The sequence below is a fragment of the Mastigoproctus giganteus genome, chromosome 6 (assembly GCF_048544385.1).
Source record: "Mastigoproctus giganteus isolate SK-2022 chromosome 6, ASM4854438v1, whole genome shotgun sequence".
Lineage (NCBI taxonomy): Eukaryota > Metazoa > Arthropoda > Arachnida > Uropygi > Thelyphonidae > Mastigoproctus > Mastigoproctus giganteus.
The window spans coordinates 157,180,333-157,207,998 of record NC_143580.1 but is presented as its reverse complement, the minus strand read 5'-3'; the positions used below and the strand labels follow the sequence as shown (position 1 = coordinate 157,207,998).

Here is a 27,666-nt window from a genome sequence, read left to right as displayed (position 1 = left end):
TCTCAGTAACTTTTTCAAGGCGCACCCAGACCAAAAGAAATACCTAACTGTTTCGTTTGGTAGTTAGGTCCAAACAACTTGATAAGAAATGCTGAAACTGTGAACTACCTCGAGCTAGTAGTTCGCGCGTTTCCCTCGAAAATTTTAAATATTCCACGGCACACAGTTTAAGAACCGCTGTTTTATGCAATAAACATTTAATTCCATAATTATTTACATTATATACAGTTAAAAAGTTATTTAAAAGGTATTTTTAAGTCTTTATGGACATTCCAGAAGGTCAAGGACCAATTATAATTTTTCCTATTGTTTATGATATTCGATTAACGCATTTGCGCGATGCGCCCTTGGGACGAATTAGTCGCGTTAATCGAGGCCCGCCTGTACTTTAGAGCGATTAAATACCATTCAGCACAGTGCTCTGAGAGTTTCTCTAGGGGCTTTCAGAACCTCCCCAGTTCAGAGCCTTTAATCTTCCCTCTCACCCTAGGGTGCCTCCGTAGCCAGGTGGGCAGGAGCAGCAGTGCGTAGCACACGCTTCTTGATTAGACCGGGGTTTGAGCCAGTGATCCACCAAATATGGAGGATGCGGAAAGGTCGGAATGACCACCGCATATCCTCGGAGCAGTATGGCCTTAGTTACTAATGCTCCTAAAAACCAAATAACAACAACAACCCTCTCACCCTAGTTGGAGATGCCTGTACAATACTGAATAGGAGTCATTTTATAATAGTAAACCAAATAAAAACCAACCTGCTCCACTTAGACTTGAGGAACTGGCTCAATTATGGAATATGGAAATCAGCAATATATTCCACCAGATCCACCTTGGACAAATATCTTTGCAATTTATGGTGACTGTTTTCAACTTAGGGGATAGAACACCTAGTCTTTCTCCAGTATTGCACAGTTACTTGCAACTCATCCTCTTTGTAATTCCTGTGAAATCTATACAGATTGATTGAAAACTGAGACCTATTGAAAACTGCTGTGGAACCTTCCGTTCATCACTTCTGCCTCGTTACCAGTAGAATACAGTATCTTCCCCTGTTAAACTTTATGCTATTAGCCCTGGATCAACTGAATTTTTAATTACATCTGTTTTAATATACACTGACTCACCCAGTGTTGTCTCTGCTGTAAGTAGTAATACCAACTCCTCTCACCTTATAATAAAACAAATACATTCTAAGTTACTTGCTTGTAATGAGTTGAACAAAACTGTGACATTCTGCTGGATCCCAGAAAATCCTGGAATAGCAGGAAATGAAAGAGCAGATCTTGTAGCCAAACAACCAGATACTACTATTTTGCAGACCTTTCAAGTTCCATATACCAGTTACAGACACATCCATAAAACATGTTATAATAGCTAATCATTAATCTGGAGAGGTTATCCATGAAATAAACTTTACCAAATAAAACCAGACTCAAAGCTGTCTCTCTGAAGCTGGAATCACTTTCTTGTGACTCCAGCTTCTGGAAAAGCAGGCGAGAAGAAATAATTTTGGGAAGGATTGGGCATACTCACCTCACTCACTTATTCATTTATCTATTAATGAATGACAGCATTCCCCAATGCACATTATGTCATGTAACATGTAAAACTTGACTGTTCGCCATCTGTTAGCGGACTGTCCCCACTTTCTAAATATCCACTTAAACACCTTTGAATCATTTGCTAATGCACAACCTTACTAACATTATTGTTATAACAAGTATGACATTATTCTTGGATCATTATTGGAAATGATCCAAGAATATAATATAATAAGAAACAACTGTTTACTTTCCTAAATTGTATAGGAATATATCCTAAAATATAATAGTTATTACAATAAAGTTAGTAATTCATATTAACCCTTAGGAAAACACAATATGGCTCTAGTAGTTTTTGTGTCATTAAATTACACAACAGCAACAACAGTGGTACAGTTTGTTACAAAAATGGATTTCTTCTACTGTGAGAATTAAGACCATTGCATTAATCCATGCAGTTTAAATTCTGCTACCCAAGGAAAGAGATGAACAAACAAGATAGTCACTGTAATTTGATATTTATTGAAATGTACTCCTCAAAACTGCTCAACCACTATGTATACCTCTTTAAAATCCATAAAAAGTTTAAAATCTGGCACCTCTCAATCCCGGAGGGCACTGGATTTTAGAGAGTTTACTAGACATAAGAAAGGAATGAGGTAAAAAAATAATAACACATCATTTATAAAGATGTACATCTTATTAAGATCATCAGTTAAAAAATATTCAAAATATCAATTGAAGATGGACATGAGAATTATATGCAGGATAAAAAAAAAAAAGGTATTATTGTATGTTATAATTCTTGTCTCAAAAAATCAGTTGAAGACAGACATAAGAATTATGACTTATAATGTTACACCCCACATATAATTGATATTAGTATATTATGTCCATTTTCACTTGACTTTTTACATTTTTACTTGATCTTCATAATGCAGTGGGACCTCAACTTATGACATCGACATCCGATATTCTCAGGAACTGACATACCTTCCGTACGATAGTTTATTTTAAGGACCGATGATATTTGCATGTACTAATGGCTTTCTGATATAGCTGGAACGATACATGGGTGGAAATTTTCAGATGCGTGGTGCACGGAACATCACTTGTACGATTGTTCTCACCCAATTAGCAGCTTTTTTATTGTTCAACAATGTTATTGTTCAATGCGTGGCATGCAGAACATCACACATATGATTGTTTCAGATCTATGACGATCTGAAACTTAAAGCTCCATCAACCAGTGGCAGTGCTATGCACTTTGAAGAGTTTAAAGCCAGCAGAGGCTGGTTCAAGTGCTTCAAAAAAAAAGGGCGAATGTCAAAAGGCATGGGAAGGCATCCAGTACTGAAATAAAAAAAAAGCAGCCAAGACCTTTAAAAGAGTTTGATCAGGAAGATTATCTCACCCACCAAGTTTTTAACATTGACAAAACTGGCCTCTTTTGGAATTGAATGCCCAGGAGAACATACATGAGGCTAGTTTACCTGGAATAAGCCTATGAAAGATAGGCTCACTCTCCTGTTGGGTGCCAATGCCTCTTGGATTTTATGCTGAAGCCTTTGCTTGTGTATCACTCTTTTTTTTTTTTTTTTTTTTGTCCTCTCCTTTTTCCCATTATATATATATATATATGAGGTCAGCTTTTTTTTACTGTTTTGGCATGAAATGTTTACGGCCGGATGCCCTTCCTGATGCCAACCCTCACCCTTTATCTGGGCTGGGGATATGCGGCGATAATTCCCTGACCTTCCACATCCTCCGTATTTGGTGGTTATGGGCTTGAACCCTGGTCTAATCAGGAAGCGTGTGCTACACACTGCTGCTCCTGCCAACCTGGCTACAGAGGCGGCATTGTGTATCACTCTAATACCTCCAGAGTATTTAAACAACAAAAGGTCAACAAAGGCATGTTGGAGCATTTTGGCACAGTAACAAGAAGTCCTGGGTTACAGGATATATCTTCAATGAATGGGAGCTTGAAGTTTTCTGTCCTTCAGTGAAGAGTTATCTTGAGAAAAATAAGCTTCCTGTGAAGGCACTGCTCCTGGTGGATAATGTGCCAGGCCATGATCTCAACCTTGTTCAATCTCTTTTGGCACAATTTGGCTTTGTTCAAGTCAAATTTTTGCCACCCAACACCACTCTTCTTCTTCAACCAATGGACCAGCAAGTGAATGCAAACTTCAAGAAAACTTACACCATGAAAATGTTTGCAAGTTGCATTGCAGCGACCTATGGTGAAAATGCTGTCACCCTCAAAGATTTTTGGAGGTTGAAGTTCAACCTCCAAAAATCAACATGCTGGCTTGTGTGAGGCTGATTGTAAGTTCTTGCAGTGATGTTTCCACCAGGTGCTTAAATTCAGTCTTGAAAAACATCTGGCCTTAATTATCCATAATGCTGATGGATTTGAAGATGTGGTGCTTTGACAAATATGTCACTCTTGAAAAATCAGTGGGACTGTAAGTTGGCAAAGAGGATGTGGAGAACCTTATTGATGCCCATAGGCATGAGCTGACAACAAAGGAGACTCATTGCGTATTTAGAACATTTAAGAGAAGTGGTAAAAAAAAAAAAACCCCAACATTGAAAACACTGAACTCATGATGTGCAAAATGGAGGATGAAGTCATTACTTACTTCAGAAAGGTACAAAAGAGTTGTAAAAAACAGTCCACTTTGGACAATTTCTTTCCAGTAGAAACAAAAGACTGAAAAGACACCTGATGCTTGATAAAGAGTCCCACTACCACTACGCCACCATTGATTTCATCAGCTCTGCATTCCAAGTCGAAGGTAAATGCTCAATTATTGTTCGTTTTTTATTTTAAGATGTTTTATGACCATTTTTACCAATTATTTTTAAAATGTAAGAAATACTTATTTTATGTGTTGGGAAACGAATTACAGGAAATCGATGTATTATTGGTTTCAACTTACAATATTTTCACATACAATGGGTTTTGTGGAACGAATTACCATCAGTTGTTGTGATCCCACCGTATATGGATGTCCTTATAGGGATGTCTTATCTTTATTTTTTATCTTATTCCTTTCCCATAAATTTCATTTAAACTCAACAGGCAGTACTGTGATAATTTAATAATAAATAAACATTCCAAAATCATTTTATTCATTATTTAAATTTTTAATATATTAAAATATTTTAGTATTAGTAACGGCCGCATGGTGCAAGAAAGCCTATGGCTTATGCTGCACCAGCCGAAAAAAAAAAAAAAATCCGAACAAAACAATGATAAAAACAAAAAAATAAATAAATAAATAAAATAAAATAAATAACTAAATAATAATAATTAATAAAAAAAAAAAAGGAAATTAAACCTATCATCCTATGCGCTTCCCTTACCCGAAAGTACTATCCAGATGATTAGTATTTTAGAAATATTAGCATTAATAGAGGCATGCAATGCAAGAAAGCAAGGTTATGCAGCATCAGCCAAAAAAAAAAAAAAAAAAACCCGCTCCCATTTCACCCCTCCATTCGTTCCAAATGCCTGTCCAGCTCACCCTTAAATTTATTTAGGCTATAAACTTCCACAACAAAAGATTGAAGTCTGTTCCACCATTCAACCACCTGCTGGCTAAAGGCAAACTTCCGCACATCCATTCTTCAAATGTCTTTCCTTAATTTGAATCTATGCCCCCCCCCCTCAGGTTCTTAAACTGAGCAGGAGGAAGAATCCCATCAGCATTCAGCTTGCTCAACCCATTCAAGGCTTTATACACCTCAATCAGATCACCTCGCAAGTGCCTGTTCTCCAGGTGCTGCAATTTGCAGAACTTAGGTCTTTTTTGGTGAGCACCCCTTTGTTCCCCCTCACCAATCTTGTTGCCCTTCTTTGTACTCATTCTAGCAACTCTACATCCTTCCTAAAACGAGTCCTCCAGACCTGTACACATTACTCTAGATATGGCCTGACCATTGCCTTGTACAACGGGATAATCTCCTCCCTGTTCCTGTTACCAAAATTGCTATATATCATTGACAAGGCTGCATGGCCTGTCTGCACTGCTTAGCAAATTTCATATTTGACTGCACAATTACCACAGGTCTTTTCCACTTCCCTGAGTGTAGTACCACATAGTTGGTATGTTTCTCTTGGGTTATTGCTACTCATATGCAGTACTTTTCATTTGTCAATGTTAAACTTCATTTGCCACTTCTCAGCCCATTTGCCCAACTTATCTAGATCCAGTTGGAGTAGCATACTGTCTCTAACAACCCTGCCAACCTTTGTATCATCTGCAGACTTGGACATTAATTCTGATATACCTTCGTCAATATCATTGATGAATATACAAAACAACAATGGGCCCAACACCGAATCCTGGGGAACTCCACTGATAACATTTGTCCACGAAGAGCAGTGTCCATTGATTACCACTCTCTGTCATCTCCCACTCAACCATCCCTTTATCCATTGTAGCAACTTACCCTTAATGCCATACCTCTCCAATTTGTACAGCAGTCTTCCATGTGCAACAGTATCAAAAGCTTTCATAAAATCCAAGTATATGATATCAAAATTATTTTATACATTCAGTTCCTTAGTGACCACATCATAGTATTCAATCAAATTGGTCAGACAAGACTGCCCGTTAACAAACCCATGCTGTGTCTTAACTATTACTGCAGTCATGTCTAGATGATTCTGCAATGCTTCTTTAACCAGTGACTCCATTATTTTCTCTGGAACATAAGTTAAACTAACACGTCTATAGTTAGTTGTCACATTTTGAACTCCCTTTGTGAATTGGTGATACAGTTGCACATCTCCAGGCCATGCGGGACTTCCCCTGAGTCCAAGGAAGCTTTCATAATTATGGCTAAGGGTTTGCTTACTTCCTTTGCTGCCTCCTTTAATATAACTGGATAGATCCCGTCCACCCCAGGTGCCTTCCTTATGTTGTTATTATTATTAGCTATATGGTGCAAGGAAGCCTGAGGCTTATGCTGCACCAGCCAAAAGAAAAGCAAAATACTCATTCAGTTTAGCAAACAAACTGAATGAGTATTTTGCATCTACATTCACACGTGAGGAATCATTACAGTTTGAAAATGGAAGAAGGTTATCAAATTGTAGCAGTGTGCTTAATGATTTTGTAATAACTGAGAGCAAAGTGGAGGAGAAATTGTTGAAGTTAAACATAAGAAAGGCACCTGGGGCGGATGGGATCTATCCAGTTATATTAAAGGAGGCGGCAAAGCAACTAAGCAAACCCTTAGCCATAATTATGAGAGCATCCTTGTACTCAGGAGAGGTTCCCACGGACTGGAGATGTGCAAATGTATCCCCAATTCACAAAGGAGGTTCGAAGGGTGACACGAATAATTACAGACCAGTTAGTTTAACTTCTGTTCCGGGTAAAATAATGGAGTCACTGGTTAAAGATGCATTGCAGGATCATCTAGACAAGACTGCAGCAATAATTCAGACACAGCATGGGTTTGTTAAGGGAAAGTCTTGTCTGACAAATTTGATTGGTTATTATGATTGTGTCACAAAGGAACTGGATGCAAAAAATAATTTTGATATCATATACTTGGATTTCAGGAAAGCTTTTGACACTGTTGCGCATGGAAGACTACTGTACAAATTGGAGCAGAATGGTATTAAGGGTAAGTTGCTGCAATGGATAAAAGGATGGTTAAGTGGGAGAAGACAGAGGGTGGTAATCAATGGGTGCTGCTCTTCGTGGACTAATGTTATTAGTGGAGTCCCACAGGGTTCGGTGTTGGGGCCACTGTTGTTTTGTATATTTATCAATGATATTGATGAAGGTATATCAGGCTTAATGTCGAAGTTTGCAGATGACACGAAGGTTGGCAGGGTTGTTAATGACAGTAATGGCAGTGTGCTACTGCAACAGGATCTAGATAATTTGGGCAGATGGGCTAAGAAGTGGCAACTGAAGTTTAACCTTGACAAATGCAAAGTACTGCATATGGGTAGAAGTAACTCTAGAGAAACGTACCAACTGTGTGGTACTACACTTAAGGTGGTAGAAAATGAAAAAGACCTGGGAGTAATTGTGCAGTCAGATATGAAGTTTTCTGAGCAATGTAGACAGGCTGCTAGGGCAGGTCATGGGGTTTTGTCAATGATATATAGGAATTTTGCTAGCAGGGAAAAGGAGGTGATTGTCCCTCTGTATAAGGCAATGGTCAGGCCACGTCTTGAGTACTGCGTACAGGTCTGGAGGCCTCATTTTAGGAAGGATGTAGATTTGCTTGAGCGTGTACAGAGAAGAGCAACACGATTGGTGAGGGGAATGAAGGGATCCTCTTACCAAGAGAGGCTTAAGTTCTGCAAATTGCAGTGGCTGGAGACTAGGCACCTGCGCGGTGATCTGATTGAGGTCTATAAGGCCTTGAATGGGTTGAGCACGCTGAATTCTGATGGGATCCTCCCACTTGTTCAGAATACGAACCTACGGGGACATAAGTTCAAATTAAGAAAGGATAGATGTAGAATAGATGTGCGGAAATTTGCCTTTAGCCAGCGGGTTGTTAATTGCTGGAACAAACTTCCATCTGTCGTTGTGGAAGTTGATAGGTTAAATAAATTTAAGGAGGAACTGGACAGGCAATTGGAGGGTATGGTGTGATTTTTTTTTTTTTTTTTTTTTTTTTGGCTGATGCTGCATAAGCTCCTACACTGCTTTCTTGCATCAAGTGCCACTACTACTACTATTAGCTATATGGTGCAAGGAAGCCTGAGGCTTATGCTGCACCAGCCAAAAGAAAAAAAAAACAACAAAAAAAAATTTCCCGAGTTATCCCGTGAGAGAGAGAGAGAGAGAGAGAGAAAAGGGAATCACCAAGAAAGAGAAGAATGATGATATCCAGCTCAGGACCCTGGGTGTGCCAACCCCATACTCACCAGATGTGAGCCCCTGGGGTTTAACTTCAACAATTTCTCCTCCACTTTGCTCTGAGTTATTATAAAATCTTTAAGCACCCTGTTACAGTTTGATAAACTTCTGGCATTCCCTCATTGAATAATTCCTCATTTGTGAATGTCAATGCATACTTATTCAGTTATATATATATATATATATATTTTTTTTTTATGAAATCCCCAAACACGAAAGGTATCAAAACCTATAGTACTTAGTACCGTGCATGGGTTGAAGGAGAAGTATGGGGGGACGGGGATGCCGGAAACTTTGCTCTAGATACTAAACATGGGTTTCAGCACTTCAAGCCTCCAATAAGCAAAGTGGTGGTATTGCACCGGTTGATGAGAGTCATCTATCACCTATAAATATAAACACTAATTATAAGAGGAAACTGAATGCATCAAAAGCACTTTTTCTTTTGATGCATCATTAGTTATACTAGGTAACATGTCCAGTTTTGCTTTCTGAAATTCAAGATAACCAACAATTGAACTGAATTCAAATCATAAAAATAAAAAAGAGAAAGGTGACACTAGCCTTTGTCAGCACATATGCAAAATATTCACACCCAAGGAGCCTTCACACTTACCAAAGAAAGAGTGCCATTTACACAGTAAATGAACTAAAATGATGATGGGGAAATCCCAGCCATCACTTAATCAGGGAATGTCTACCCTCCACCCTCTACAATTTTAATCTGTGGCATTAGGCTGCTTCCAAAACAAAGCATGCACTAATGAATTTATTTTATTTTTTCTTCCCTTCTCTTTTCCCTTGAAGCCTAATCCAAAGACTGCAGATGGCCTTTGTTTTACATATTATTTCAGAAATGAAGAATAATATGATAATTACCATACTCAAAAAAACATAACATCATGTTTTACTTTTTTCCCATTTTTCTTTCATGGCCACCACCACCTTCTACAGTTCAAATAAAATTTGGTGGAGAGTAAACAAAAAAAAAAAAAAAAAAAAACATTTCCTTTGGCCCCCCCCCCTTTAATTTCTTTGTTTTATCTATCGTACTCTTTCTTTTTAGTGTGAATGTTTGTGACAACCCCTTCATTATGTTTTAATTTATTCCTTAATGGACTTTAGTGTTAATTGATTCCTTTATTTTTTAAGTCAATTCTGCAGTACTAATGATTTAGTTTTTAAGGTTGATTTCCATATTTGCATTGAATGTGGACCTGTTAGTGGCTCTCAAATATACACTTCATTTGTTAAGCTCATTTATTTAAATTGTATAGAAACAAATGAAACTTAAAATGTAACATGTCATAATAAATGAAACATTTTTCATGTTTCATTCTGTTTTCAGATGTTATAGGAATATCCATTGTCATTTGGATGGAAAGCAGTCAATGACAGATACAGTCATTGATGTATTCTTGTGAAGTGCTAATTGATGGTTCCCTGTTTTTGTTTCAGTTCATTTTCTGCCATTTCTACAATAAATGCATCTCTTGTAAATGCATCACTTCCATAATAAGTGCATCTCTTTGGGTGGGGAGCTGTGCATTTTCACTGCCAAAGGTGAATGTTATCTTTCTCCTTTTTTTATTGTTTCATTTTTTAATGATTGTAGTTCAGTTTGATTGTTGGTTATCTTTGATGTCAGGTAGCAAAATTGCGCTTTGTCAAGTATAAACCAAAGTAGACATTTGATGCATTCAATTCCATGGGTTTTTATTTCTACCACAGTCTTGGAGACATAACCACATATGTTTTATTAGTAGACTTCTATTTTATTTTTTTTTATTGAGTACTGGAAATACTTCTAATCTGGTAATTTGGCAGAAGCACTAAATCGAAACCTTCACAATACGCAAACATATCTACACATGCGATATAGAAGAAACTAAGGAAGAGTTGAATTGCATGTGGAAAAGGCCAATTCAGTTTCCATTGCTGACTGAAGTTGAGAAATATACAGTAGGACTTCTATATAACGAAATTGATCATTCGCTTGAAAAAATTTGCTATACAGAAATTTCGTTATAAAGAAATATGACCTTTTCAACAATGAAAAATTCTGTAATTCAGAAATACAGTAAAACATGGGAAATAAATCAGAAATAATTGGTAAGGAATAAATTTTCTAACATTTTAAAACAATTACTTTGTTTTAAAATGTTTTTTAAAACAAAGGAAACATTTGAAACAAAACAACAAAACAACTTTTAAACAACTTTTGTTTTAAAACAAAACAACTTCACCCTTAATTCAGTGCCTTGTTCGACAAACATTTAAAAAATAGACCTGTTTCATCAACATTGAATATGTCTTTGGGCTAGTAGTCCTCCATAATTTTTTTTAAAACTGTTTGTTTCCAATGAGTACAGTCTTCTTCAATTACAACCCCGCTTTCACCAGAAATAACTTTTTTTGAGTAAGCCACGGTGCTTTTTAAATTTGTACAGCCAACCCGAACTGGCTTGGAATGTGTTATGGCCAGAAAAGATGCATACTCCATAGTCTTTTCTTTTATTAATGATGTCGACGTGTTTTGGTCTCAAATCAACTTCACCCACTTAAAAACTGCTTCATCTACATCTTCATATAGGCATAATTTCATAAATGCTTCTGACTGAGTCCCTCAAACAATTTGAGAATCGAAACAGTTTTTCAGAATGGTTGACACTCTACTGGCAGCGATACCAAATTTTAAAGCATTTCTTTTTTTTTAATGCCCTGATCTACATTATTAAGCACTTCCACTTTTTCCACTACACTCAAGGACTTCTTCTTAGACATTCTTCTAAGACATTGTAAGGTTACTTGCACAGCAGCTAAAACAAAACTGATTTAGGGATCACTTGTGCCTACCATACAGAGACAGGTGAAATTGAGTGAAAGTATGTATGACTCATTTCTGCGAAACAACGGATGAATTTCCAGAATAAAGGAAAATCATCTCTCCTAATTCTGTAATAGGGTGCTTACAATAGAAAACAGGTTGACCAGAGGCAATGTCTGTGTTGGGAATATGCCTTATTTTTTCCAACGACTGTGGACATAGATAGCAGTTGACCAGTGCAACTTCTCGATACAGTAAAGGCTTTATGGGCAACACTAAATTGTGGAATGCTCTTAAGAATTAAACCTTTTAGCTATTAAAAACTAAAGTGATTAATTCTTAATCCTTTTAGCTCTCAATTCGTGCTTTCTATAGCATCAGCTCTATTGCCCTGAAGGCCAGAGGTGCGAACAATGCATACCTGGGTCTCAAAAATCAGTTTGTTTTATGGAAATTTCCTTCGTTATATGGAAACTATTTTCAATGACCAAGGGGAAATCAAAATAGTTTGCTACATAGAAAAATTTCCTATATGGAAGTTCATTTGAGAGAGGTCTGGCTGTACTTGGGATGAACTTTAATGACCTGAAATCCTAGGGTTATGGTAGTCTGGGCATGAACTGTATGATTATTTTATTTTTTCATCCTAAAAATTTGGAAAACCAAACATGGAATTGGGATGATGGTACACAGTGTAAGTTTTTAATCTCTGCGGTTTGGCTGTTTAAAAACCAAACAAAACAAAACATGCACTGATGAATCACTCTTTCTTTCTGTACATTTCAAAAAAATGTACAGGGAGAAAGAGTAGAAATGAGTAGTGTAGTAGAAATGTATGTTATAACATACTATTTTTATATAATAGTCAGAGATAGGTGCCTTAAAAGTTATAAATTCTCATTTCCACTTTCAAACTTTTTTTTTTTTTTTTTATCGATACATATCACACTATGATTGGTAAATAACATTAAAACTGAGAGGTTATTAAATGAAAATTTTTATTGAAACAAAACATACATGAGCAATACTGCTTTGTTTTTAATGGGTATTTTTTGCTTAGTGGATGGGGAGGGAATCTTCTTGTATTGTTTTGGTTTTTTAAAGAAAGAATAAATTTAATCTGAACTTTATTTAAAGTGAAAAAAATTTCTTGTAATTTGTCTTTTCATTAATCTAGCGAGCTAAACTGTTGCTGTCCCAACTTTTGCATGAAGATCCTGTTATACAAATACGATGCCAAACACATATTTCATCAGATTTGGGAGGATATTCTGAACAAGTAAGTATCATACTTATGTGATTCCCTTCTGCATCAGGCGCCTCCGTAGCCAGGTGGGAAGGAGCAGCAGTGCGTAGCACACGCTTCTTGATTAGACCGGGGTTTGAGCCCATCACCACCAAATACGGAGGATGCAGAAAGGTCAGAGAATGACCACCGCATATCCCGGAGCAATATGGCCTTAGTTGCAAATGCTCCTAAAAACCAAATAAACAAACAAACAAACCCTTCTGCATTAATTAATAGATAAGGAGAGCTTATTTATACATTAATTTAACAAATAGGAGAGCCATTTAATATAGTATTCAATAGTAATAGCATGATTATATAAATGATTAAAGTATAATCAGCTTCCCTCCCACCACACACACACACACAGTTGTTCATTGTCATTTTTCCTTATTCCTTTTACTCATTTCTTTCACAAATTTGTCCAATCTTTCCTTAAATTAAAATAATCTTCCCATCTTCAAGAGTAGGTGGCAGTTTATTCAAAAGATTAAACACTTTCATTAAAGGAAATTTTTCATGCATCTGGTCTACAATTATCTCCTCTCAATTTAAAATAATGCCCCTTTTGTGTGTTATGTGACTAATTGTGAAAATTCACTTGGCATTTAGTTTACTAACATCTTTACTGAGGAAAAGAAGATAGAAGTGGATAGTTTAAGATGTTTAGGGAGTACAATAGATAAAGAAGGGAGAATGATAAAGAGATATCTAGAAGAACAGACCAAGGAAGAATGCTTTATAACTGTGTAAAAGAGCTAGTTTGGAGAAAGGAGGTACCTGAGAAGGACAAGATGGTACTCTGTATAGTGCTTATTACTGAACCAATAATAACCTGTGGATTGGAATCTTGGGTAATGTGAAAGAAGGATATTATCAGAATGCAAGAGATGGAAATAGTTTTTGAGACCAGGTCTTTCCAGTTCCTGGAAAGACCAGGAGAGATAATGTAAGAAATGTGGCCATTCTGAGGAAAGTGGGAGAAGAATGATTAGAAGAAAAGATTGAGAAGAACAGACTTATAGTTTGGTCATGTAAAGAGAATAAAGGATTACAGACTGCCAAAGAGGATGTTAGAAATGAGAATGGAGGGTAAAAGAAAAACAGGACGGCCGAGAAGAAGATGGCAAGAAGAGGTTAGCTGGGAGTAAGAATGGTTGGAAAGTAGAGCTAAACAGAGAAGACTTGTTTAGCTCTACAAGAAGGGGGCTAGCTGGGAGTAGCTGGGGAGAGGAATGGTTGGAAAGTAGAGCTAAGCAGAGACTTGTTTCATTTATCAACCCAACAAAAAGCCAGAATGACAATAGACCTTGAACAGCTTGATTTCTTGATAAGAATCCCCTTTATTTCCTTAACCAGTTTTTTCTCCCGTCACTGTACCCTCTCTGACAGCAGCACATCCTTCCTAAAATGGAGTTTCCAAGTTCTGTATGCAATACTCAAGTTGTGACCTAACCATTGTTTTTTATAAAGAAATTATTACTACCTTTTTTCTCTTCTACCAAAATTTTTATATATACAGGGTGATCCTTAAGTAGTTAGCAGTAATGGTAAATGATGCAAGAAAACAAGCATCAGCCGGGGGGAAAAAAAAAAAAAAAAAAAAAAAACCCAACACAGTACAGCCATCTGTACCCTCCAAGAATTTGTCTAGTTCTTCCTTGAATTTATTCATCCCATCCACTTTCACAACGAAAGATGGAAGCCTGTTTCAAAAATCAACCACCTGCTGGCTGAAGCCAAACTTATGCACATCTATCCTGCAACCATCCTTTCCCGCCAGGGTCGCCAGAGTTTCCTCAGACGATGGAGACCAAGTAAAAAAAAGGATAGTGTGGGGGAGTACAGGGTGTACACAAGAAGGGTGGGGAAAGTGAGAGTATTACATTGTAGATGAAGACGTCCCCCTAGTTGACATACTGGCATAGTATTAGGTGCCACCGGTGGGCACCCACATTTGTGCCATTGGTACTCGTCTAGTATACAGAACTCTGTAAATGCCAGAAGTATGTGTGTCATGTTGTATGTGCATAGTATTGTGTTTGGTCCCTCTGGCTACTTGGCCCAGATCCTCCTAGTGGGACCGTACATTGCCCGTCACCACCACTAGGAGGTAAGCCAGGCTGCCCATTATTCTCTGGCTGGACTCTACCTGTGTCGCCCGAGCTTCCTGGATGAAGTCCAAGTTCAAAAGAAAGAAAAAAAAAAAAAAAAGGAAGGAGAGCGTATGAGGAAATAAGGGTAGAGGTGGTCAGAATGTGGGTTGACAGAAGAAGGTGGACCAACAGGGAAGACAGTCCACCAAGCAGTATAGGTGAAGTGGGGGTTGGGAAGGGGAGTGAAAGTCACAGAAGCAAGTGCTCCTGTGCGAGCACCAATAGCCATGTGCTCAGTATGAAGATGCTGCACTCTGTTGAGTGTCAGTAGTGATCCTGCACCCTGCATGGGGTGCCGGCATCTTGCACTGGCGAGGTGTTAGCATTGCGGAGAGTAACAGTGCAGATCCTGCACTTGAGACTTGAGGTTCTAGCATGATCTTACCTCTTTGGCATTGGGTAGGTAATAGATAGCACTGCATCCTTCCAATTCTAGTGTTGGGGCTTTTGGTCCATCTGATTGTGAGTACAGCCTGGGAAAATCGTGCAAAAGCAGCATACATTGATTCATCAGCTAGGAGGATGTGTTCCTAGTTGTGTGGAGATCCTTGTATTTCAGTAAATAGTCTTAGGCTAAGTTCATCGTAGGTAGGACAGGAATATATCATGTGTTCCCAGGTTTCCTCTTTGCTGCAGTGGCATCTTGGATTGCTCTCAATCCCAAGGGCTGTGGGCTTCTGTTCGAAAGATCCATGTCCCATAAGCACAAAAGTGATGTAACCCAGGGGGAAAGCCAGGGAGGAGGCTTGTTGTAGGTAAAATTGACTGAGGATAGAAACTTGTTGGTAATTCTTCCCTTTTCAGTGTTCCATTCTTCCTGCCATAAGTTTAGGAGGAGGTAGTTGGAGATGTCTCTTTTCTTGTTTGGAGTAATTGGCCAGGTTAAGTTCCTGTCCTATGATTTAAGTTGGTAGTCCTTTCCTTAAATGCTGGAATAGTCCTCTGCTTGTGACCTCAAGATTAACCGGAACGAATTCTCCTCTGGATAGCTCGTTCATCACAATACGATACACAATACCCCATGGGTTAGAATTTCTGGTGGTTTCAACAAGTGTCTGCTATGAGGCTTCTTACATCGTCTAATTTCATTGGTGTATGAGTTCCCAAGGATGTGATAAGCTTCTCTTGCAGCCTCAATTGCATGGGGTGGTTGATAAACTCGGACTCTTTGGAAATTCTTGCAGGTCTAGTGGACATTCACTCTCATAGCTTGCAGATTAAAATGGCACCACAGAATGGCATAATGGTATGGTTTCCTTTTAGGGATAGATATGTCACAAACCTTCTCGATGAATCTTGTAAGTTGCAGTACACAGTCCTCCAACGAGTGGTTGTTAGGTATTGCAGTATCTTCCTTAAGGATCCTGATCAGCTCGTCCTGGAATCGACTCCAGTTTGCCTTCTTAGTATTGTATCAGTTGACATCCAGGGGAGATAGTGGTAAGTGCACCATGTGATCACTCTGTGAGCCAAGGTCATCCAAGCTTTCTGAACAGACCAGTTGATGAACTTGCAGGCTATGTTTAGTGTAGCCAATGTGATGTCAATAGTGCTTTCCCACAGAAGACTGCTGAATGAGGACAGATGACCTGGTTTATTTAGGACTTGCAATCTGGAGGCTAAAATGAAATCTTACATGTGTTCACCATTTCTAGCACTGGTCCAGTCTGGAGTCAAGCTGTGCCATAGGATGGAATGGCAGTTGGCATCCATGCATATCAGCAGTTGCCCATATGCATATCAAGTGCAGTCTATTATTTCTATGACTCTGATGATGTCCTCACCAGGGTGCCTGGATTTGGGCACAAGCACTGCTGGAAGTGCAGAGCAGAGTTACTCTTGTGGCAACAATTTCAGGGTTTCTGATGACAATGGCAGCCCATGGTTGGTCATCAGAACACTGTATTATTTTGTAGTAGGTGGGATAGCCCACCACACCTCCCATGCGAATGTAGGACTCTTGGAGAAGCATGACATCAATCTTATCTTCCTGTGACTTGAGCGTCAGCTGGCCTGCAACTGCTCTAGCCCTTTGTGCATTTAGTTGTAAAAACTTAATCTCTTGTAGAGGAGTTGAGGATAGACATCTAGCCATAATTAATTCTTGTCTGGTACAAGCTCTTCACTTTTTTGTACTCCAGGCAGGAAAGATCTCTTATTGAATGGTTGTGTGGTGACTTTACAATTTGCACAGGATGCTGGCTGATCTTCAGCAGTATCATCCTTAAATTCATGATCTTTCTGGGTGCAATGACCATACATAAGTGTGGTCATTGCGCCCAGAAAGACATCTGTGGGTGTCTTTATAGTAAGAAGGGTCTTCCTTTCAGTAAAGAGATCTTGTGCATATTTAATAAATTCTTGGTAATAGTCTTCATTTTAAAACAGGTTTTTGAGACCAAAGGGCAGTCGTGAATCCTGGCGATGAGCACACTGTGAAGGTCATCACATATGGCCAGGAGTAGAAGAGATGTGCCCAATCTTCAGATTGTCCACATATACAGAAGGGATCATTATTAATGTCCATAGATGTGAGTTTCTGTTTAATGAATCTGTGGCTGGTGATTAAGAAAGTGGTGTTGAGGCCTGGGGAGAACCAGGGGGGCAATTTTGAGATTTGAGCAACTTCTGCCAGTTTTTTTTTTTTTTTTTTTAAGTAATGAGGCCTTTTTCATATTCCATCCATCTAATTTGCCAGATTTGAACAAGTTTTGCTGTCAGAAGCTGTGAAGGATACCCTTTGGGAATATTGATTTTGCTTTTTCTGCTTAAATCTTGAGCATGTGCAGATTGCTCAGTCTGGAGGACCTGTAGTACTTGGTTGGCTGAGACCTCAAGGGATGCTCTGGTGTCAGCGGAGATTATAAAAATAAGGTCATTGGCATAGGCTTGTGTGTGTTGACGGATCCTAAGTCTAGGCAGTTTATCTAAGATGATGTTCCACAGGAACAAGAGTGGGCAAAGGATGGTGCCCTGTGGACAACCCCTGTGGATTGGATGAGAAAGAAAGAGAGAGATTGGTAAGTTGATGAGATCATTATTTTAGTCCTGGATGCAGTTGTAGAGGCTTTTGGGAATCTGAGGCTGTTGGAGTCTGTGGAAAATGCTAGACCACCAGAGCATAATGAAAGCCCCAGCGAAATCAATGGTGATTACAAGAAAATATTTGTAGGTGGTGGGGTGGCAGCAGTTATTTGTTGTAGGGCGTCTTCAGTGCAACAGCCCAGCTGGAAACCATATTGTCTATCAGACTGCAAGCCTGCTTCATTGTAGTAGCGAGATTGTAGGAGGCAATTGAGTAGAAGACACCTGAAGAGCTTGCTCAGTACTGGGAGGAATGGATGATTGGATTGGAAGATCGCAGCTGGTCTGGTGGTTTTGAGGGAATTTGAGTATCACGTGGTTGTTAGTGAGCTTCCAATTAGCAGGAAAGACACCAGAGGCAATGCAGCAGTTGTAGAGATTTAGAAGGAAATGAGGATTTATCTGTGCCACTTTCTTTGAGACTTCCGTCTCACTAAGATCGGGGCTTGGATATTTCTTGCTCTTCACTCTGCGGAGGCCTTGATTTAATTTGTCAATGGTAAGTGGTTGCTCATTTACCTGATTATCATATTGCTCATTCTATATACAGATCTCAATCTGTTGGGCAGTGTCTGGTGCAGGTGCCTGACCAAAGAGCATGTCCAAGGTGTTTTCAATGGATTTTTACCAGGTAGTAGTCATAGTTCCCTGTGGAGTAATAGTTGAATTGATTACCCCCCCCACCTCCACCTAGTGAGCTTATTTGTGGTACTGCAATACACCAGCTCCCAGGAGTCAGCATTACCAGAGGTGGGGACCAGCCTTTCCCAAGAATCTTACATCTTTTGATCACAGAGGTATAATCATTCCTTACTCTGCAGTACTAGTTGCTTAAAGAATTGACTTCAACTTGTGGCCAGGTAGACTGGGCTCATTGAAATGACCTTCTTGAAGCATGAACAGAACAGCAAAGTTGGTCAAGCTCAGGACAGCACTGGCACAAGGATTTTTCTTCCTGATGAACATGTTACAAGCATGTAGGATAGTTTGGTAACTGATTTCTGGTGCTGGTTTAGATCTTGTTATTCTTCCAGTTGCATGGAATCAAGGGCTTACGGGGAGTGAAGTTAGAAAGGTGGAGGAAAACAGATCCCAGTTGGCTTTTGACATGGTGTATCTTTTTTCCCTCAGATGAATGGCGATTGTGGGCCTCCATTGTTCTTGACAGCTGAAAGTGATGACCCTGTGATACGAGATTGCTCATTCTCCAACCATCATTGACATGTCACCCAGTGATTTTTTTTTCAGAGATCAATCCAGTAGCAACAGTGGATTAATAGTGGTCTCAAACCAGGTATTGCTGAAGGTAGAAAGTTGATTAGGTGGATTCAGGATATTAAATGGTGAGATTTTTGCTGATGCTGTCGAGGCAGTGTTAGGTGGGTCGGAAAACTGCTACTTGGGGGGGATACAAGGACTAATAGATTAACAGTAGCCACTGGCAGAGGTGGAAGTGATTCTTGCACTGCTTCTATTGAAATGAGCAGAAGCCTGAAAAACAAGATGCAGGATATTTCAGAGACTGCTGGGAGTCATTGCGGTACAAGTAAACACATGGGTTGTGTTAGGGTAGCTAAGAATAGAAACAGGTGCATGTATACCTGCGTGTACACCAATGCTAGGAGTTTGGTAAATAAATTTGATGAATTTGAGGTATTGCTCAAAACATCAAAGGCAGATATTGTTGGGATATCAGAGACGTGGTGTCACACAGATATAAGTAATGCGGAAGTAGAATTTGGGGAATACAATGTGTATAGAAAGGATAGACAGGACAGGAGGGGAGGAGGGGTTATGCTATTAGTTAAGAAACACATAAAAGTCCAAGGAAGTGAAGCCAGTCGACATCGATGGACAGGGCAGTGTCGAGTCAGTTTGGTGTGACATAAGCATAGGGAAATCAAAATTGAGAGTAGGAGTGTGCTATAGGCCTAATGACTCTGATGAGTATAATAAGATATTGTACAGGGAAATAGAGTGGGCCAGTAAATCAGAGAGTCTTATAATGGGGGATTTTAATTTCCCAGATATTGACTGGAATTTGTGGATTGGTTACTCGCACACTAGCAAGGCTTCTGTGGATTTATTGGATGATTGTTTTCTACATCAGCATGTTTGTGAGGCAACAAGAGGGAGCAATACTCTTGATCTGATTATCAGTAGTGATTCTTCATGCATTAAGAATCTGCAGATAAATGAACCACTAGGTGGCAGTGATCACAGTGTGTTGAAGTGGGATTTACTCAAGGAGGTAACTACCATCAGAGGTAAAGGGAAGGGTTTTTGTTTTCGTAAAGGCGACTATGATGGTCTGAGACAGTATTTAAATTCTATACAGTGGGACCAACTGATGATGTTACCAACAGCAAACTCAAAATGGGAAGCATTCAAGGAACTAATCTTGGAAGCTACCAGGCTTTACATACCAACCAAGAAATATTGTTCAAGGTTCAGGCCCAAATGGTTGTCAGATGAACTAATGAGACGTGGCAGAGAAGAAAAATGCATGGGATACATACAAATTAATGGGTGACATGGAAGCCTATGATAGATATAAGTTGGTCTGTAACCAAGTCACAAAGGAGATTAGGCAGGCAAAGACAAATTATGAGAAATCTTTGGCAAAGGATGCAAAGAAAAACAGAAAAGAGTTCTTTACATATTTAAAATCAAGAAGGAAAGGGATGAATCAGATTGGTCCACTGGATATTGATGGTTCAACAGTTGAGGATCCTGCTCAGGTAGCTAACAATCTAAACGAGTATTTTGCATCTACATTCACGCATGAGGAGTTATTCAGGAAGGAGAATGATGTAGGTAAAGTAAACATTGGCAGTGAGCTGGATGATTTTGTAATAACTGAGAGGAAAGTGGAGGAGAGAACCTGTTAGTTTAACTTCTGTTCCAGGTAAATTAATGGAGGCACTGGTTAAAGAAGCACTGCAGGATCATCTAGACAAGAATTCAGTTATAGCTCAGACACAGCATGGTTTTGTTAAGGGCAGGTCTTGCCTGACCAATTTGATTGGATACTATGATGTAGTCACAAAAGAACTGGATGCAGGGAATAACTTCGATATTATATATTTGGATCTTAGAAAGGCTTTTGATACTGTTGCACATGGAAGACTGCTGCACAAATTGGAGCAGTGTGGCATTGGAGGCAAATTGCTGCTATGGATAAGGGGATGGTTGAGTGGCAGAAGACAGAGAGTGGTAATCAATGGACACTGCTCAACGTGGACTAATGTTATTAGTGGAGTTCCTCAGGGTTGAGTGTTGGGTCCATTGTTGTTTTCTGTATTTATAAATGATATTGATGATGGTATATCAAGCTTAATGTCCAAGTTTGCAGACGATACAAAGGTTGGTAGGATTGTTAAGGACTCGACTGATGCTATGCTGCTGCAACAGGATCTGGAAAGGTTGAGCAGATGGGCTGAGAGGTGGCAAATGAAGTTTAACATTGACAAATTTTACATATGGGAAACAGTAACCTCAGATCAACGTATCAACTCTGTGGTACTACGCTGACAGTGGTAGAAAATAAAAGGACCTGGGGGTAATTGTGCAGGCAGATATGAAGTTCTCTGAGCAGTGCAGACGAGCTGCAAGAGTAGCTCATGGTGTCTTGTCAATGATATACAGGAATTTTTCTAGCAGGGATAAGGATGTGATTATTCCCTTGTATAAGGCAATGGTTAGGCCACATCTTGAGTACTGTATACAGGTCTGGAGGCCTCATTTCAAGAAGGATGTAGAGCTGCTGGAACGGGTACAGAGAAGGGCAACAAGATTAGTGAATGGAACAAAGGGTTGCTCTTACGAAGAAAGGCTTACGTTTTGCAAATTACAGAGTCTGGAGACTAGGCACCGGAGAAGTGATCTGATAGAGGTGTATAAGGCTTTGAATGGTTTGAGCATGCTCAATGCCAATGGGATTCTTCATCTTGCACAGAATAATCACCTCAGAGGGCATAAATTCAAATTGAGGAAGGACGGATGTCGGATAGATGTGAGGAAATTTGCCTTTGTCCAGCGGGTGGTTGGTTGGTGGAACCGACTTCCATCACTTGTTGTTGAAGTTGATAGCCTAAACAAATTTAAAGCTCAACTGGACAGGTATTTTGAACGAACGGAGGGGTGAAATGGGAGTGGTGTGTTTTTTTTTTTTTTTTTTTTTGGCTGATGCTGAATAAGCTTGCTTTCTTGCATCATATGCCTCTACTAATGCTAATGCTAATATTACCAAGTCGCTGACAGGGAATATCGGAATGGACATATGCACAAGTACCACCTTTGAGACGAAAGGAATCATACAGTGAATAATTTGGGCAACTGAGTTGAGCAGTAGTTGAATCAACTGATAACTGAGATTCTGTCAGGAAAAGTATGTGGGGTTTGGCAGACTGCAAGTGGAAATGGACATCATTAAGATTAGTACTGAGACCACGTATATGAATGGAACAAAGGGTTGCTCTTACAAAGAAAGGCTTACGTTTTGCAAATTACAGTGTCTAGAGACTAGGCACCTGCCAGGTGATCTGATTGAGGTGTATAAAGCCTTGAATGGTTTGAGCATGCTCAATGCTGATGGGATTCTTCCTCTTACTCAGAATAATCACCTGACAGGGCATAAATTCAAATTGGTTAGATGTAGGTTAGATGTGTGGAAGTTTGCCTTTAGCCAGCAGGTAGTTGGTTGGTGGAACAGGCTTCCATCCTTTGTTGTGGAAGTTGATAGCCTAAATAAATTTAAGGCTGAGCTGGACAGGTATTTGGAAAGAACAGAGGGGTGAAATGGGAGAGTTTTTTTTTTTTTTTTTTTTTTTTTTCTTTTTGTTTTTGGCTGATGCTGCATAAGCTTGCTTTCTTGTATCATATTCCTCTACTAATGCTAATATTTGTAAGTAAAAAAATTTCTAGGTGCTATCCATTGTGGGTGCCTGTGTGATCCTCTGTAATGCTGAACCAGGAGAGGAATCTACAGTTTACATCAGCTCCGAGTATGATCTTTGCATTAGGGAACGTTTCCAGGACTAATTGCAGTTATTGGATGGGGTTACGTCCACTCCTGATCTACAATACATAGAGATGAGATAGAAGGTTCCTGCGGGTCCAATCACTTGAGCACAGACAGTCCAAGTAGAGCAGAACAAGATTGCAGATTACTGCAAGGCTGGAATTGTGAACTGCAATGGCAGCTCAAGGTGTCCTCATCAGATTGAATGATTTTATGCTTTGAGTGTGTATAGCGTTCTTGGAGGAGAATTATATCCACGTTTTTCTCGTCTGCTTTAAAATGGACTTGATAAATGACAACTCTGGCACATTGTGTGTTGATCTGCAGGAATTTGATTACACTGGAGTTGTATGGTTTAGGTTGTTCAGCCATAATCTGTTTTCATTTGTTGAGCTCCCTTGGCTTTCCAATATATGGAGCAATTGCTACCCTGGATGGAGTGGGAAGAATTTTTCCTGGCTACCTTGCAGTTAGCATGGGTGGGAACATTGGTTTTGTTGGAGCAGCTCTTGAAGATGTGGCCACACATTGCTTTGGTCTGCAGGCATGTATATGTGGTGTGGCTAAAGTGGCAACACTGGAAACACTTGGGAATAGGGATGAGTTCCCTGTAGCGGTGATTTGTCCAACCAATGAATATTCTGTATTATGATTTCAGTCATTGCCAGGCTCATGGAGAAAGCTCGATGATCCAATTGCTATGAAGGCTTGACTTGGAGGGTGTCTTATACTTAAGTTTGATGTGTTCTCTGGTGATTTGCATGTCTGTGTCAGCCTGGAAATTTTTCTGATGAACTTCATCAACTATAAATTCTGGAGAGCGGTCTTTATTGACATCATATAAGATGGAGTGCCCTTTCTTCTTTGGTGCCTCTGCTGCCAGCCTGAGAGTGGGAATTTTGGGGTGATTGATGATGGACTGAGCCTGTTGTCTGGATGCAGTTTCAGTTATGACATCTACGCTTCTCATTTTTCTAATTGCTCTAATTCTGGTGGATTTCAGCTCATTTATGAGGTTTTGAACCACAGCATCTTGACTGTTTCACTGGTCTCCACGGTGATGCTGGCTTGAGTAGTTCTAGGTGGGGCTTGTGAAGAAGGGACTTCTTCTCCTGGTCCACTGAGGCATCCTTGGTTTTTTTTTCCTAAGCAACAGGAATCCTCAATGCATCAGTGTATGTTTGGGGACAGTAGCATTTTGCTTCCAAGGCCATCACAGAAGGCTTCGTGCTTTGCCTTTGTTCTCTCATGGTCAGCATAGAGGTTGAGATGTTCCATTTCAGACTAAACCTGGATTATCTCACACATGACAGCTAAGGTAATCCTGTTTGACTTCTGGGCCTTAAGGGCCCTAAGCTCACATTGCAAAGTAAGGATTTGTTCCATAACTGTACCCTCTAGGAGCTGAGAAGTGTCCACTTCAGAGATGTCAGGGTATGGTTGGTTATATCTTCTAGTTCATCATTGTCTCATTTGGTGCTTATCTTGGCTTTTTTTCTTGCAGGCCAGAGTAGGTCGCTCATGCTGGTCCTCATGGCCATCAGGGTGGTGGCATGATGATTCATAGCAGTTCTTGAAATCCCCAGCACCTTGCTTTCCAGGCTACTGTTCATTCCTGTAGAAGCAGTGCAAGAATGACTTTCAACTCTGCCTGCAGCTACTGTTACTCTATTAATCTGTGAACCCCCCCCCCCTCAAGCTAGCAGTTTTCCTACCATCTAACACTGCCTCGTTAGCATCACAAATATTCTTGCAATCTTTCTTAATGTATCCCAACCCTTTAGAAGCAGTCTCGCTTGTTAACAGGCACAAACGACGCTCATAAAATTTCAACCCCATGAGCTTTGAACGATCTCTACAGGGCTGAATTGGTTAACAAGGCTCTCATCATTTAGCAACTGATGATATTGCCCAACAGCTAATTCCAAATGGGAAGCATTCAATGAATTAATCTTGGAATCTACTAGGCTTTTCTTACCAACTAAGAAATACTGTTCAAAGTATAGGCCTAAATGGATGTCAGATGAACTAATGAGACTTGTGGCAGAGAAGAAAAATGCATAGGATTCATATAAATTATTAGGCGACACAGAAGCCTGAGGTAGATATAAGCTAGTCTGATCAAGTTACAAAGGAGGTTAGGCAAATGGAAGCAGATTACAAGAGATCTTTGTCAAAGGATGCAAAGAAAAACAGAAAAGACTTCTTTACTTATATGAACTCTAGAAGGAAGGGGATGAATCAGATTGGTCCACTTGATATTTTGATGGATTGGTGGATGGATTTGATGGATGGATGAATGGTTTTACTTACTGATGATCCTGCTCAGATAGCTGACAACCTAAATGAGTATTTTGCATCTACATTCACACACATGATGAATTCTGTAGGGAAGTGGAAGACAGGAGCGTATTGAACTCTTAACAGGAAGCTAAATGATTTTGTAATAATTGAGAGCAAAGTGGAGTAGAAATTATTGAAGTTAAACATGAGAAAGATATCTGGGGCGGATGGGATCTATCCAGTTATATTAAAGGAGGCAGCAAAGGAAGTAAGCAAATCCTTAGCCATAATTATGAGAGCATCCTTGGACTCAGGGTCCCCACGGACTGGAGATGTGCAAATGTATACCCAATTTCCAAAGGGGCATCAAAGGGTGACACGAGTAATTACAGACCTGTTAGTTTAATTTCTGTTCATGGGAAGATAATGGGATCGTTGGTTAAAGAAGCATTGCAGGATCACCTAGACAAGACTGCAGCAATAATTCAGACACAGCTTGGGTTTGTTAAGAGGAAATCTTGTGTGATCAGTTTGATTAGATACTATGATGTGGTCACAAAGGAACTGGATGCAAAAAATAATTTTGATATTGTATACTTGGATTTTTTGATACTGTTGGAAATGGAAGACTACTGTACAAATTGAAGTAGTATGGCATTAGGGGCAAGTTTCTGCCGTGGATAAAGGGATGGTTGAGTGGGAGAAGACAGAGAGTGGTAATCAATGGACACAGTTCTTCGTGAACCAGTGTTAATACTGGGGTCCCCTAGGGTTCAGTGTTGGGCCCATTGTTGTTTCCTGTATTTGTCAAGGACATTGATGAAGGTATATCAAGCTTAATGTCCAAGTTTGCAGATGACTGGGAGATTAGCAGGGTTGTTAATGACTGTAATAACAATACGCTACTGCAACACGATTTAGAAAAGTTTGGCAGATGTTCTGAGAAGTGGTAACTGAAGTTTAACATTGACAAATGCAAAGTACTATATATGAGCAGCAGTAAACCCAGAGTAACATACCAACTGTGCAATACTACACTCAGGGTAGTGGAGAATGAAAAAGACCTGGGGGTAATTGTCCAGTCAGATATGAAGTTTTCTGAGCAGTGCAGACAGACTGCAAGGTTGGCTAATGGGGGCTTGTCAGTGATATACAGGAATTTTTCTAGTTGGGATAAGGTGATGATTATTCCCTTGTATAAGACAATGGTCAGGCCACATCTTGAGTACTACGTACAGGTCTGTAGTACTCAAGATGTGAGTACTTAGAAAGGATGTAGAGCTGCTGGAACTAGTCCAGAGGAGGGCAATGAGATTTGTGAGTGGAAAGATGGGTTTCTCTTACCAAGAAAGGCTTGAGTTCTGGAGACTATACACCTGCAAGGTGATCTAATTGAGGTGTTAAGGGCTTGAATGGTTTGAGCAGGCCCAGTGCTGATAGAATTCTTCCTCTTATCCAGATTTTGAACCTATGGCATCATAAATTCAAATGGAGGAAAGGCAATTGTAGAATAGATGTGCACACATTTGACTTTAGCCACTGGGTAGTTGATTGCTGGAATAAACTTCTCTCTGTCATTGTGGAAGTTGTTAGCTTAAATAAATTCAAGGAAGAACTGGACAAAATTTTAGAGCGAATGGATGGATGAAATGGGAAGTGTTTTTTTCTTTTTGTTTTGATTCTGTATTGGTTTGCTTTCTTGTATCATATATCGCTACTAATGATAATATACTCCCTCCTATAATATCCTTGGGAGAATTGCAGACACTTTCTAATTTAACCCTAACTTTCGACTTTTTTTTTTTCAACTTTGAACCATACTTGTTAAGTAAGTCCTATTCCACCTATCCTTTTTGCACATCATATTTCCTGTTTCACTGACAATAACTAGCTTCTGTGGGACCAATGCATTCTGTCTTGAAGATTGCTGCTTGATGCACAAAAGTGAGTTGGGCAGCTGAGAGCTTGATTGCTGCTAATTTTAATTCCTTCAAGGGCATTTACCCTACTCTTCAGACTCTAATAGACACCCATCAAATGTTGAGTTTGGCACCTAATTTCTTCACACTCTCTGCACCTAGCAGACAAAGACATCCTCCTTGGCTAGATTGTATACTGTTCTAGAAAGTTAACACATTTCAAAAGTCGCACATTTTTTTAGGCTGTGATGTTAGAGAATCACCCTCTTCAGTTCTCCCCAAGCCACAGCACTTCTTCTACTTTGTGCCTTTGGTTTACTGCCATAGTGTGGTGCATGATTTCTGTTTAAATACAATTTAATTGATTAACAATGAAAATTAATAAGATTAATAAATTTAATTGATTATTTGACAATACTACACTAATCAATATATTCCTAAATGCAATTATACATATTACATTACCTTGTTTTAAGTTATACCTTATTCTACCAAGTTCGAGATATATATTACACTATATCTTAATGATCATAATGGTAAAACAGTTATATCCTTAGCTAAACACAAAAAAAATATGCCCAACAAGTGATTAGAACCTTCGAGCTACTTTATCACAATTAAAACCCTTCCTCTGCACTACT

General features: G+C 39.3%; 1 protein-coding gene across 1 annotated transcript in view; it reads left to right on the top strand.

Moving 5' to 3' along the window:
- The window catches only part of Rab3-GAP (Rab3 GTPase activating protein), a 606,356-nt gene that overhangs the window by 109,838 nt on the left and 468,852 nt on the right, over positions 1–27,666 (top strand). Inside the window, exon 6 of the mRNA XM_090376553.1 lies at positions 12,450–12,551. Within this exon, the coding sequence (XP_090232679.1) occupies positions 12,450–12,551 (102 nt within the window). The remainder of the gene's footprint in view (positions 1–12,449; positions 12,552–27,666) is intronic.